Source organism: Bos grunniens, chromosome 28 (genome assembly GCF_055505025.1).
Source record: "Bos grunniens cultivar Pamir isolate PY7600 chromosome 28, Bosgru_T2T1.0, whole genome shotgun sequence".
Taxonomy (NCBI): domain Eukaryota; kingdom Metazoa; phylum Chordata; class Mammalia; order Artiodactyla; family Bovidae; genus Bos; species Bos grunniens.
The window spans coordinates 21,607,539-21,621,603 of NC_141192.1; the positions used below are offsets into that span (position 1 = coordinate 21,607,539).

The 14,065-nt window shown below is 40.2% G+C and overlaps 1 protein-coding gene across 10 annotated transcripts in view; it reads right to left on the reverse strand.

Moving 5' to 3' along the window:
- The window catches only part of MYPN (myopalladin), a 114,747-nt gene that overhangs the window by 65,535 nt on the left and 35,147 nt on the right, over positions 1–14,065 (reverse strand). For all 10 annotated transcript variants that reach the window (XM_086382720.1, XM_086382714.1, XM_086382719.1 and 7 more), the window contains one exon: positions 273–448. Coding sequence is in view for 7 of the 10 variants with exons in the window: in XM_086382714.1 (XP_086238840.1) it covers positions 273–448 (176 nt within the window). In the remaining 3 variants the exon portion in view is untranslated. The remainder of the gene's footprint in view (positions 1–272; positions 449–14,065) is intronic.

The window sequence follows — 14,065 nt, forward strand, 5'->3', positions numbered from 1 at the left end:
ACACATTGAATTTGTATTAGAACTATTTCATGTATCTCACATAAGTATATATTTTGTTTATCTCATTTATTTTCTCTCCTATGACAGTGTTATTGCCATCTGTCCATGAACCTGGGGATTTTTGTCTCTTTGTCTCACTGCTGTTTTCCTCACTGAAGAGTGTGTGGTAGAGAAAGCCCTTAATAAATATTTATTATGTATGTATTTAACTTATTTATTATAACTATATATCTTATTAGTAAGTACCATGCTCCAAGAGTATTTTGCTTTACCTTCTATGTAAATCTCAGCAGAAGTTGAATCTGTCCCATAGATGTTAGAAGCAAAGCAGGAATAACGTCCAGTGTCCTCTTCAAAGGCTTCAGCAATGGTCAGTGAGTGCAGATTTCCTGCCTGGATGATGTGAATGTCTGGGGAATTTTCAAGCTCCTTGCCTTCACAGTACCACCTGCAAGGAAGAATATCGGCATGATTGAAATGTGAGAAGTAATAACATAAATGGCTCCAGATGTTCCCTAAAAAGAAAATTGCGGCAAACTTGGAGTCAAAACATTAAACGACCCAGTATTATGGTATAATTTGGTTGTAACAATGAGAAGAGCTGGCAGGATTCAAGTCACGGTGACATTATATTCAGGAAATTAGAAAGCAGCTCCTATTAAGAATGATACAACCAAAAGAAGATGAAGAGATTTCGAACACTGCCAACCACGGAGAGCAGGGTCTTTGATGTGGAACTTCACCTACAGCATTCTATAGTATGCATTCAGTAAGTGCTACTTTAGCTTATTTGGAAGGAATCTAAGGAATATTAAAGGTTTGTGAAGTTAAAGTTGAACACTCATTCCCTACTACAAAATTGCATCAGACCTAGCTAAATGAAAGTTATTTTGATTGGTTACTTGAATCATCAGATAAGGGGGCTGGCTCGTATTTTCCTAGGAGTGACCCAACTCTGGCAAATAACCTAAGTTAAATGTATTTCTATATGTTAAGGTATTTTATTGTGATGTATATACTTGAGGTTAGAAATTTTTATTATGAAAGTTTTTCACCAGAAGTTTGGACTACTACTACTACAAGTCGCGTCAGTCGTGTCCGACTCTGTGCGACCCCATGGACTGCAGCCTACCAAGCTTCTTCTTTTTTTTTTATTTGCTATTTTACAACTTTTAATTCACAACTTTACAATGGCATATTTTCTTGTTTGCTGGTATAACTTTAGTAGTTCAAGAAAGTCCATGGGATTCTCCAGGCAAGAACACTGGAGTGGGTTGCCATTTCCTTCTCCAATGCATGAAAGTCGAAAATGAAAGTGAAGTTGCTCAGTCGTGTCCGACTCTTAGCGACTCCATGGACTGCAGCCTACCAGGCTCCTCCATCCATGGGATTTTCTGGGCAACAGTACTGGAGTGAGGTGCCATTGCTGAGTAATGCATAAAATAATGTTTAAAATGTGAAGGTACATAATAAGAGGAAAAGACATTAAAATCACATGGAGATAGGGGTTTCACTGGTGGCTCAGTGATAATGAATCCACCAGCCAATGCAGGAGACAGGGGTTCCATCCCTGGTCCAGGAAGATCCCACATGCCATTGGGTTATTAAAGTCTGTGTGCCACAACTACTGAGCCTGTGTTCTAGAACCCAGGAGCCCCAACTATTTTGAGCCCACATGCCGCAGCTGCTGAAGTCTGAATGCTCTAAAGCCTGTGCTCTGCAGCAAAAGAAGCCACCAAAATGAGTAGCCTCCACTCACCACAACTAGAGAAAAGCCTCCATAGCAATGAAGATGCAGCACAGTCAAATAATAAATAAACTACATGGAAATATCATTGTTCATGATATTGATTGGCAAAAGCCTGAAAGTTTAACCACTCCCCATACACTGCTAGTAGGAATGCAAAATGGGTTGTATACAACCCCTATGAAAATATGGCAGTGTCTACCAAATTTACAGATTACATTTATCCTTTGACTCAACAGTCCCACTTGTGGAATCTATCATACAGTTACACTTGTTGTTTATTCGCAAAGTCGTATCCAACTCTTTTGTGACCCCATGGACTGTAGCCTGTCAGGCTCCCCTGTCCATGGCATTTCCTGGGCAAGAATACTGAAGTGCGTTTCCATTTCCTTCTCCAGGGCCTCTTCCTGACCCAGGGTTCAAACCTGTGTCTTCTGTATTGGCAGGCCGATTCTTTACCACTGAGCCACCAAAAAAGCCTACAGATACACTTGCATACATACAAAATGACAAATGTGTAGGTTACTTATTTAAATAGCATAAGGTTGGAAACGACCCAAGTGTCTATCACTAGGGGACTGATGAAACTCTGGAACAGCCTCGTAATAGAGCGCTATGCAGCTCTAGAAAGAGAATGGAAAAGATCACTATGTACTCATATGGAAAGAACCTGAAGATACATAGTTAAGAATTTAACAGTAAGGTATGAAATAGTACATGGAGAGGGTTAGCTTTTGTATAAGAATTGTGGGTTGTTATGCATTGAATTATTCCCCCACCGAAAGATATGTTGAAGTCCTAAGTACTTGGGAATATGGCCTTATTTGGAAATAAGGTCTTTGCAGATAAAATCAAGTTATGAAGAAGTTATTAGCATGGCCCTAATCCAATATGAGTGGAGTTCTTCAAGAAGAGAACAACTTCAAGTGAGGACAGTGACATACAGGGAGAATGACATGATAACACAGGTAGAAACTGGAGTGATGCAGCTGCAAGTCAAGGAACGCCAAGGAACGCCAAGGAACGCCAAGGAACGCCGCCACCAGAAGCTAGAAAAGACTAGGAAGGAGTCCACTTGGAATCTCAGATGGAGCACGGCCCTGCTGATGTTTTGATTCCAGACACCTAGCCTCTAGAGCTGTGAGACAGTACATTTCTGCTGTGAAAGCCATCCAGTTTGTGGTGCTCTGTTACAGTAGCACAAGGATGTCAACCCAGGGGCAAAAAATCAGATATAGCCATGTTGTTTGCATATACATAAAGAAAACTAAAAGAATAAAGTGAAAATCAAAGTGGCTTCCTATTGGGGTGAGGGGAAATAAGATGAATGAAGACAAATGTGAGATGTCTCACTGTACCCCTTTTATAATTGTTTCCATATTTAAGTAATAATTATTAATCAGCATCATCATAAGAAGTAATTGGGGAGGAGGCATTACCATTATTCAATGGCAAGAATGAAGGAGTCCTGGCAATTGCTAATCTTTCTTGTAATTTCAGATCTAACCATTCAATGCCTGAACCTTTCCCTCCCACTGTTTGTAAAGCAAGATTCTAAAGCACGTTTAAGAAAACTCACCTATTCAATGACTTCTCAAGAGATAAACTTTCCTCTGCTGTTCAATAAATACATCATATTCACCTCTACATTCAAGCCTCTATTCATGTTTGTCTCTTTCTGAGATTCTCTTCCTCACCTTTCAGCTACTGTAAATATAACTCATCCATTAGTTTGGCTCAGATATCACCTCCTATGCAAAGCACCTTTTACCATCAATTCTCAGTGATTGTTACCTTACCTTTTTTTTTTTTTTTTTTGTCACTTTACTTTTTAAAAAAACCTATATTATGTCATGCAAGTCTTGATTATACACTGTCTTTGATTATTCTCAGCCATGAAGTTAAAAGACGCTTACTCCTTGGAAGGAAAGTTATGACCAACCTAGATAGTATATTCAAAAGCAGAGACATTACTTTGCCAACAAAGGTTCGTCTAGTCAAGGCTATGGTTTTTCCTATGGTCATGTATGGATGTGAGAGTTGGACTGTGAAGAAGGCTGAGCACCGAAGAATTGATGCTTTTGAACTGTGGTGTTGGAGAAGACTCTTGAGAGTCCCTTGGACTGCAAGGAGATCCAACCAGTCCATTCTGAAGGGATCAGCCCTGGGATTTCTTTGGAAGGAATGATGCTGAAGCTGAAACTCCAGTACTTTGGCCACCTCATGCGAAGAGTTGACTCATTGGAAAAGACTCTGATGCTGGGGGGGATTGGGGGCAGGAGGAGAAGGGGACGCCAGAGGATGAGATGGCTGGATGGCATCACTGACTTGATGGACATGAGTCTGGGTGAACTCCGGGAGTTGGTGATGGACAGGGAGGCCTGGCGTGCTGCGATTCATGGGGTCGCAAAGAGTCAGACACGACTGAGCGACTGATCTGATCTGATCTGATCTTGATTATTCTTGATTTGGGAGAATTTGTCTCACCAGTTTCACTAAATTTTAAGCTCCTTTGTATGTAGAGATGGTACCTGACAAGCTCGGACAGTTTTCTATACATTCTCTCTTTTGGCCATTGTCTCATCCCTTAGTTTCAATTAACACTTCTACTTGGGATAATATCCAAACCTGCCTTCTTTTACTTCTGGATCTCCTCTCCCATCATTCTCCCTTCACTATGTTGCAACCACACTGGTCTTTTTCCTATTCTCTGAACATATTAAACTACTCTCCATATTAGGATATTTGTACTTCCTAAAATCCTTATCCCCCAGTCTTTGTAAAAACAGGCCCTTCTCATCAGTCAGGCCTCAGTTCAAATGTCATCTTCTCTTCCTAATGTAGCTTCTTTATCCTCAGACACCATCACATTATTCTCTTGTGTTATTCTCACAGCACTTATTATCATCTGAAATTATCTTACATACTTGCTTATTTTGTTATCGTTTGCTTCTCCTACTAAGCTGTAAAGTCCATTAGAGGATCTTATCAGTCTTATGAATATAATCCCACACCTATGACAACATCTTAGCACATAGTAGTAGGTATGCAGAAAATACGTGTTGGATTAGTTGAAAGAACAAATGATGGAAATAATTGATCATTAATATTTTGTGAGTACTTTATTTGCTTTCATTAAATCCTATGCCAGTGTTTGCTCTGTTGTGGCAGCAGAGGTGCATGCAGCTGCTGAAATGGGTCCCTAAGTCTCCCAGAGCATCAGTCTCAGCAAGACCCCATGGAACTTGTAGGAGCACACCCTCAGAGTATGTGTAGTTGTAAATACAAATAGTGAGCATCCAGACAAACATTTCCACTGACAATGACCCTAACATGAGAATAAAGGAGATTTTTAAAGGGATTTAAAAAAATCACAAGGACTAAAAGAATGAGGAGGGAGACAAGAGCAGACCTGAGGCCTCAATCACTTTTGAAAGATGGAAAGCAGAATGAGAAGCCAGGAGAGTTGAAAAATCTGAATACCAGGTGCCTGCTTGGGGATGTCATTGAGAAGAAGGCAATTTGTGCAGTAGAACCCCAGAAAGTTACAGGATTTGAAGATGCAAGTTTGGTGGAAACACTAAGAATAGGGGAGGAGATACAGAGCTTAAAATAGGGTCACTGATTTCAGGTTGAAAAAATGAGTATTTATATTCCCACAGCAGGCCGCATCCTTTCCTCTGAGCAGTTAAGAGATGCCCTAGGATGAAGGCTGAGTTGTTGGCTGCATGAGCAGCTGCTCCATATTGGAGCAAGAGGAAAAGGGGCTTCAGGCAGAGTTTCTCCAGGGAAAAAACAAATGGGCTTGGTGGCTTAACTGCATGGAACAGACTATTTATTAATAGGACATGTTTTACAAAGGTATTGGAAAACTGAGACAAATTGTGACAAGACCAGAGAGCCAAGCACATAAAAACAATAGTCATCAACTCCAGGTGAAAAAAGTTGTACAGGCAAGAAAACAGTCACTTCTCCCTATTGGATTTGGCAGAAAATGATACTTACATAGTGACAAGAAGTTATACATTAAAAATTTTTAAAACAACAGTGTGATATGAGGCAATGAAGGAAGGAACAACAGAAGTTCTGGTTTGGTGAAGGGGTGCTAACCCACCATCTTCTGGAACAGGAAGTCAAGAAAAAATAGCATTAACATACCAAGCAATTGTGGTTTATAAGCATATTACAGTGGTTCTTTTCACTTTCTATGAAGACAAAACTATTTTCATATAATACTAAGATACTATTTGCCTTTTCACTGTGTTGATATTTACACTGATGGTGCAAAAGCCACAATGGGTAAAATTGTTGGTGCTTTAGCAGCATAAAGCTGATGAGTGGTCACTGTGTTTTCCATTGTCACACTTGCAGTTTAAAAAAAAAATCCAGGTTCACTTAAAAATGTCATTGATTAAGCAGTAAAAGCCATCTCAACCTTGAGTCCACATCTTTTTAGCATTCTGAGTGGTGAAATGGGAGGTATCACACAGCATTTCTACTGAATATGGAAGAGCAACCGTGAGCTTCCTCATGTTCAAGCTGGTTTTAGAAAAGGCAGAGGAACCAGAGATCAAATTGCCAACATCCGCTGGATCATGGAAAAAGCAAGAGAGTTCCAGAAAAACATCTATTTCTGCTTTATTGACTATGCCAAAGCCTTTGACTGTGTGGATCACAAGAAACTGTGGAAAATTCTGAAAGAGATGGGAATACCAGACCACCTGATCTGCCTCTTGAGAAATTTGTATGCAGGTCAGGAAGCAACAGTTAGAACTGGACATGGAACAACAGACTGGTTCCAAATAGGAAAAGGAGTACGTCAAGGCTGTATATTGTCACCCTGTTTATTTAACTTATATGCAGAGTACATCATGAGAAATCCTCGACTGGAAGAAACGCAAGCTGGAATCCAGATTGCCAGGAGAAATATCAATAACCTCAGATATGCAGATGACACCACCCTTGTGGCAGAAAGTGAAGAGGAACTCAAAAGCCTCTTGATGAAAGTGAAAGTGGAGAGTGAAAAAGTTGGCTTAAAGCTCAACATTCAGAAAACGAAGATCATGGCATCCGGTCCCATCACTTCATGGGAAATAGATGGGGAAACAGTGGAAACAGTGTCAGACTTCATTTTTCTGGGCTCCAAAATCACTACAGATGGTGACTGCAGCCATGAAATTAAAAGACGCTTATTCCTTGGAAGGAAAGTTATGACCAACCTAGATAGCATATTCAAAAGCAGAGACATTACTTTGCCAACAAAGGTCCATCTAGTCAAGGCTATGGTTTTTCCTATGGTCATGTATGGATGTGAGAGTTGGACTGTGAAGAAGGCTGAGCACCGAAGAATTGATGCTTTTGAACTGTGGTGTTGGAAAAGACTCTTGAGAGTCCCTTGGACTGCAAGGAGATCCAACCAGTCTATTCTGAAGGAGATCAGCCCTGGGATTTCTTTGGAGGGAATGATGCTGAAGCTGAAACTCCAGTACTTTGGCCACCTCATGCAAAGAGTTGACTCATTGGAAAAGACTCTGATGCTGGGAGGGATTGGGGGCAGGAAGAGAAGGGGACGACAGAGGATGAGATGGCTGGATGGCATCACTGACTTGATGGACGTGAGTCTGGGTGAACTCCGGGAGTTGGTGATGGACAGGGAGGCCTGGTGTGCTGTGATTCATGGGGTCGCAAAGAGTCGGACACAACTGAGCGACTGATCTGATCTGAGAGGAGCCTAGTGGGCTGCCTTCTATGGGGTCGGACACGACTGAAGCGACTTAGCAGTAGCAGCAGCAGGCACCTAATGCATGAAACAATATCTTGAAAGAACAGCTGACAAATTATGGTTATTTAGATTTGGGTATTTGGCAGACATTTTCTCAAAAAATGAAGGAGGTAAGCCTGTTCTTTCAAGCAAAAATAACTGATAACATTTGTTGTCAAGGAAAAAAACTGGAACTTTTAAGGAAAAATTAGAGTTTTGGAAAGCTTGTATCTCCCACAGTGAGTTTAGGACTTCCCAATACACAAAGAGATTTTTGGTGAAATCAGTGATGATATTAACAAATATGATTTAAAAATATATAATAAAATGTGTCAAAATTTGGAAGACTTTGTTTTCCAAATGACCAATGCATGATGTTATCCATTCAAAGTTCAAGACAGACAAAGGGTTTTATTATAGCAGGGTACAAAAGTTCATTGGTATGGTTTCAGATTTCATACTGCAACTAACCTTTAAGAAACTACTCCTAGTTGAATTTTCATGTAATATCAAGTTAGAATAGCCACATTATCTGAAAAGTCTATTAAAATATCCCTCCTGTTTCTAACTACATATGTGTACAATGCCATATTTAAAAAATTAACTTCAACCCAAACATATCACAACAAACCAAATGCAGAAGCAAATATGAGAATCCAATTGTTCTCTATTAAGCCTGACTTTAAAAGAGATTTGCAAAAAACATAAAACAATGCCACTCTTGTAACTCAAAATCTGAGGGGAAATACGGTTATTTTTTCATAAAATTATTTATGTGAGCATGTTTATCATAGTTTTTTCTTATTCACTTCAAAATAACAGTTTAAAATATTTCTCAATTTTAACTTATGATAATCATGGATATAATTCACATAGATAAAACCTCTTTTGGGTCTCAATAACTTTCAGATTGTAAAGGGGTCCTGAGAACAAAAAGTTTGAGAACCACTGGCATATTGTTTAGAAATTCATAGACGAATAAATAGGAAACTGCCAAAGGAGTCGAAAGTGGTCTTTTTTCAAAAAAATATTATTTGACTTTTTAAGCAATATACCTTTATTCATTTGAGAAGGCAAATATGAATAACTATTTCAAACAGATATACAAATACCTTCCCTTATATAAACGTTACAAGGTTGTGTTGTTTCTTTAGATAACGTTTCTCTTCTTTACCAAAATGAGAGTGGAAACATCTGTGAGCAATTGGACAGCCTGAAGGTGATAAGTGGAGTGATTCAAATGCCCAAACTCTCCGTCAGAAGCATTTTTGTCTTTACTCAGATGCCCAGGATGGCTTCAGCCAGCCCCAAAGGACAGCCAGTAATCGTCGTCACCCCTACTTTAACACCATGACCCACTCAGAAATAATGCACTGGTCAGGCTACCTTCTGAGAAACATATTAAAATGTACCCAGCGACGCTGAAGACGTTTGAGGGTCAGGAGGAAACATGCTCTCCTCCAACGTCTATCTATGTTAGGGAATGCTTTCATATAAGTACCCTGCCCGGCTGCATGTTTTTAGAACTCCAAATCTTCATGACACTTAGAGAGTAGCAGTGGGTGCCAGGCGTGATTCATGGCTCAGCGGAACTGAGTCAGTGATCTGGGGAAATGGGACAAATCCAAATGATAAAGAAGGATCCATCTTTAATGCACTAAGGACAGCTTGCCAGACCTGGTCATTTGGGTAGTTACCAAGCCTGGAAATGAAGACACTGAAGAGACACATGTTTCGGATTTATCTGGCCTTTTAAGCTGCAGATCACCATTCGGCTCTTAGGGTACTGTTTTGTCTAAAATATGGTGTGGCTCAATATCATGACTCATTGTTTTAGCACATTATCAACTCCTAAACATAATTTGAATGTGTTTTTCTGACTTACCAGTAATAATGCTCTTTAAAAGAATGATTACTCAGACTCTTCCTTTAACCCTGCCCTAGCCTTTCCAGTGTCCCTGTCATACCTCTTATTACTCCCTCTTCTAATACCCTGTTTGTTTACTTCACAGAACCTACATATCACTTATAATTATAAGCTTACTTATTGGTTTGTTTGTTTAATATCTCTCCCCCTTACTGGACAATAAACACCACAGGGCAGAGATTATCACACATGTTTGGTTTACCACTTGTTTATCTGGTTCCTTGCCCAGGGTATGACACATCAGAGCTGTTCCCAAAAATGTTTGTTGTATAGATGTTAAATGAATGAATTCAAATTAGGATTATTATAGCCTTAAGTCTGTTTTATTTTCATTTTTCAAGAAGGCTTGGGGACTAGATGCCTGATCTATTTTTATCTACTTATTTATGGCTGTGCTGGGTCTTCACTAAGGATGCCTGATGTCTTGGGTAAAGAGTGTAAGGTCTCAAACAGCTAAATGGTAGTTTACTTTTGGGGTTGGCCAAAAAGTTCATTTAAGTTTTTCCATAAGATGTTATAGAAAAACTGGATTCCATTTTTTGGCCAAGCCAATTCTTAATGACATCTTCACTCTCTCCATGCATCACTTCATATAGAAAGTGCAACTGGAGTACATTGGACAGTAAAATAACAGTAGATACTTTTTACCAGGACTCAAAGTTATGTCAGATTTTGTAAAACAATTAAATGTTTTGTATGTCCTGTTTGACCACTACCGAGGTAACAAACTTAAGTCTTCATGTCCATTGGCTATGTTTCACACATGGCAGTATGGAGGTACAAGTTGGGAGGGTATGTCTATGCTTTAAATTTTATTAACATTTATTGAGTTCTTCGAGGTGGAACATCTATTTCTGCTTTATTGACTATGCCAAAGCCTTTGACTGTGTGGATCACAATAAACTGTGGGAAATTCTAAAAGAGATGGGAATACCAGACCACCTGATCTGCCTCTTGAGAAATTTGTATGCAGGTCAGGAAGCAACAGTTAGAACTGGACATGGAACAACAGACTGGTTCCAAATAGGAAAAGGAGTACGTCAAGGCTGTATATTGTCACCCTGCTTATTTAACTTATATGTAGAGTATATCATGAGAAACGCTGGACTGGAAGAAACACAAGCTGGAATCCAGATTGCCAGGAGAAATATCAATAACCTCAGATATGCAGATGACACCACCCTTGTGGCAGAAAGTGAAGAGGAACTCAAAAGCTTCTTGATGAAAGTGAAAGTGGAGAGTGAAAAAGTTGGCTTAAAGCTCAACATTCAGAAAACGAAGATCATGGCATCCGTCCCATCACTTCATGGGAAATAGATGGGGAAACAGTGGAAACAGTGTCAGACTTTATTTTTCTGGGCTCCAAAATCACTACAGATGGTGACTGCAGCCGTGAAATTAAAAGACGCTTACTCCTTGGAAGGAAAGTTATGACCAACCTAGATAGCATATTCAAAAGCAGAGACATTACTTTGCCAACAAAGGTCCGCCTAGTCAAGACTATGGTTTTTCCTGTGGTCATGTATGGATGTGAGAGTTGGACTGTGAAGAAGGCTGAGCGCCGAAGAATTGATGCTTTTGAACTGTGGTGTTGGAGAAGACTCTTGAGAGTCCCTTGGACTGCAAGGAGATCCAACCATTCCATTCTGAAGGAGATCAGCCCTGGGATTTCTTTGGAAGGAATGATGCTAAAGCTGAAACTCCAGTACTTTGGCTACCTCATGCGAAAAGTTGACTCATTGGAAAAGACTCTGATGCTGGGAGGGATTGGGGGCAGGAAGAGAAGGGGACGACAGAGGATGAGATGGCTGGATGGCATCACTGACTCGATGGACGTGAGTCTGGGTGAACTCCGGGAGTTGGTGATGGACAGGGAGGCCTGATGTGCTGTGATTCATGGGGTCGCAAAGAGCTGGACACGACTGAGTGACTGAACTGAACTGAACTGAACTCGAGGTGGAAAATTCTTGGTAAACTAGGCACAAGCTATAAAAACTAAAAACCATGAAGGAGACTTTGATACTAAAGTTAAAAATATCTAATTATCAAATGATACCTTAAATAAAAAGACAAATCAAACTGAGAGAGAATATTTTCATAACACATAATGTCATCTAGTTAGTCTCCTAATCTTATTTTTAAAATTCTTACAGATCAGTAAGAAAATAACAAACTGGTAGAAAAAGCGAGTGACAGATGTAAACAGGCCCTTCATAGAAAATGAACCCTAAATGTTCAATAAACATATTTTTGAAATTTTCAACCTCATTAGTAACTGTGGAAATGAAAATTTAAATCACAACAAAAAACCTTCATACTCATCAGATACCATACCCATCAGATCTGCAAAATTAAAAGGTCTGATAAATCCATGTTGGCAATGATGTAGGACTACCAGAACTCTTATATAACATTGGTGGGAATGTAAATTGAAACAATTCCTTTGGAAAATAATTTGGTGTAATTATAAAGTGAAATTGTATACACTCTGCCAGCAGTTCCATACCTAAACATACTCATGCACCAGGAGAATATACTAGACCATTTATAATAACATTGTTCATATTAGGGAAAAAGCTGATAGCCACCCAAATGTACATTAATAATACTGTTCTCTAGCCTTACAGTAAAATATTGTATAGTAATGAAAATGAATGAACTAGAGTTACACACAACATCATGGATATACTTTTTAGAAAAAAATTCAAGTACCAGAATAATACATACATTATGATTCTACTCACATAAACACGTTACAACATGTAAAATTTACTATTTTTTAAAAACTTTATTATGCATGCATGCATGCTAAGTCACTTCAGCTGTGTCTGACTCTGTGATCCTATGGACCCTGTCAGGCTTCTCTGTCCATGGGATTCTCCAGGCAAGAATACTGGAGTGGATTGCCATGCCCTCCTCCAGCGGGTCTTCCCAACCCAGGGATTGAACTTGCATCTCTTAGTTCTCCTGCATTGGCAGGTAGAACCCAAAACTTTATTATGGGAACTTAAAAACTTCCACAAAGTAGAAAGACTATATAATGAACCCCTACGTGCATATCACTTAGCTTCAACAAATTATCAACAGATAGCAAATGTGTTTTTTATATATTCTACTGTGTCCCACCTTGACTTATTTTAATGTAAATATAGGCTTTTCGGTCCCTGATGCTGGGAAAGATTGAGGGCAGAAGAAGAGGCCTCAGAAGATGAGATGGCTGGATGGCATCACTGATGCAATGGATGTGAACTTGGGCAAACTTCGGGAGATGGTGAGAGGCAGGGAGGCCTGGCGTGCTGCAGTCCTTGGGGTTGCAAAGAGTTGGACATGACTGGGTGACTGAACAACAACAATAACAATGTAGGATTTTCTGTCATTCCACCAGTAAATACTTCTGTTCCAGTATTGGTTAGGAACATAAGGATATGTTGTTAAACTGAAGAAAAACTGTTAAGGAAAATTTAAAGAGAAAACACAAGATTTGGGCTATTGGTTACCTCTAAGGGGAGAAGGAAGGGACAGGATCAGGAAGACACTCAACTTAAAAATAATACTAATGTGGGCATATAGATAGATGTGCCATTACTCTTATACTGTATCTGTACTTCTAGATATTCTTCAGTATTTATTTAAAAATGCACTTCTAAAGCAATTCAGAAAGTTCAGTCTGGTGATCCTTGTCCATTTTGGGAGTAGAGATGAGGAGGTTGGGAGATTGATTAGAGAAGGTCAGTGGCCACATGACAGGGCCTTCTACGGAATTCCTTGGAGATCTTCTATTGTAGCCCCTGGAGTTGGTGGCAGCACAGAGGCTTCACCCAACTCTTGCCTTGGAAACTTTCAAAGTGAAATGATATTTAGCATTGCCCAAGAGGGAAGAGGGCTTCTCTGGTGGCTCAGATAGTAAAGAATCTGCCCACAATGTGGGAGACGTGGGTTCGATCCCTGGGTCAGGAAGATCCCCTGGAGAAAGGCGTGGCAACCCACTCCAGTATTCTTGCCTGGAGAATCCCTAAGGACAGAGGAACCTGGCGGGCTACAGTCTATGGGGTCACAAAGAGCCAGACACAACTGAGAAAGTAAGCACAGCACAAGAGGGAAGAGCAAGAGGAGAGGGTTGCCCTGGAAGCAGCCTACATTGCCGAAGTTTGCGAGGGCAGAGGTGCGGTTTTCCCAGGGGCCAAATGGATACCACACAAGGTAGCTTGGTTTTCTGTCTGACGACGGATCCTACCTCAAAGAATGACCAGCTCGGGTGAGGTGACATCAACAGAAAGAGGCTGTGAGGAGTGTACTGAGGAGTGGGACTGAGAATCAGGTGTTACAACCTTAAGTAGAGATTGCAACATCTGGGTTAAGGAATAGAATCAAGGGCCGGTCCCCCTGGGTGAGGAGGTCTCCAAAGAGACTGCAAAAGTTCTTAGCACAGAAACAAACAGCAGTTTGGTTAAAACACAAATGTCCGGGCCTGCCCTTTAGAGAGCTTAATTCAGTAGGTCTGACATAGAAGCTGCAAATTTGCACATCCACCAAGATTCCAAGTGATGCTGACCTGTTGGTCCAGGGACCCACTTTGAGTAGCTTGTTCTGGGAGGCTTTTGAAATCTAGTCTCTATCCCTGTTCTCTGAA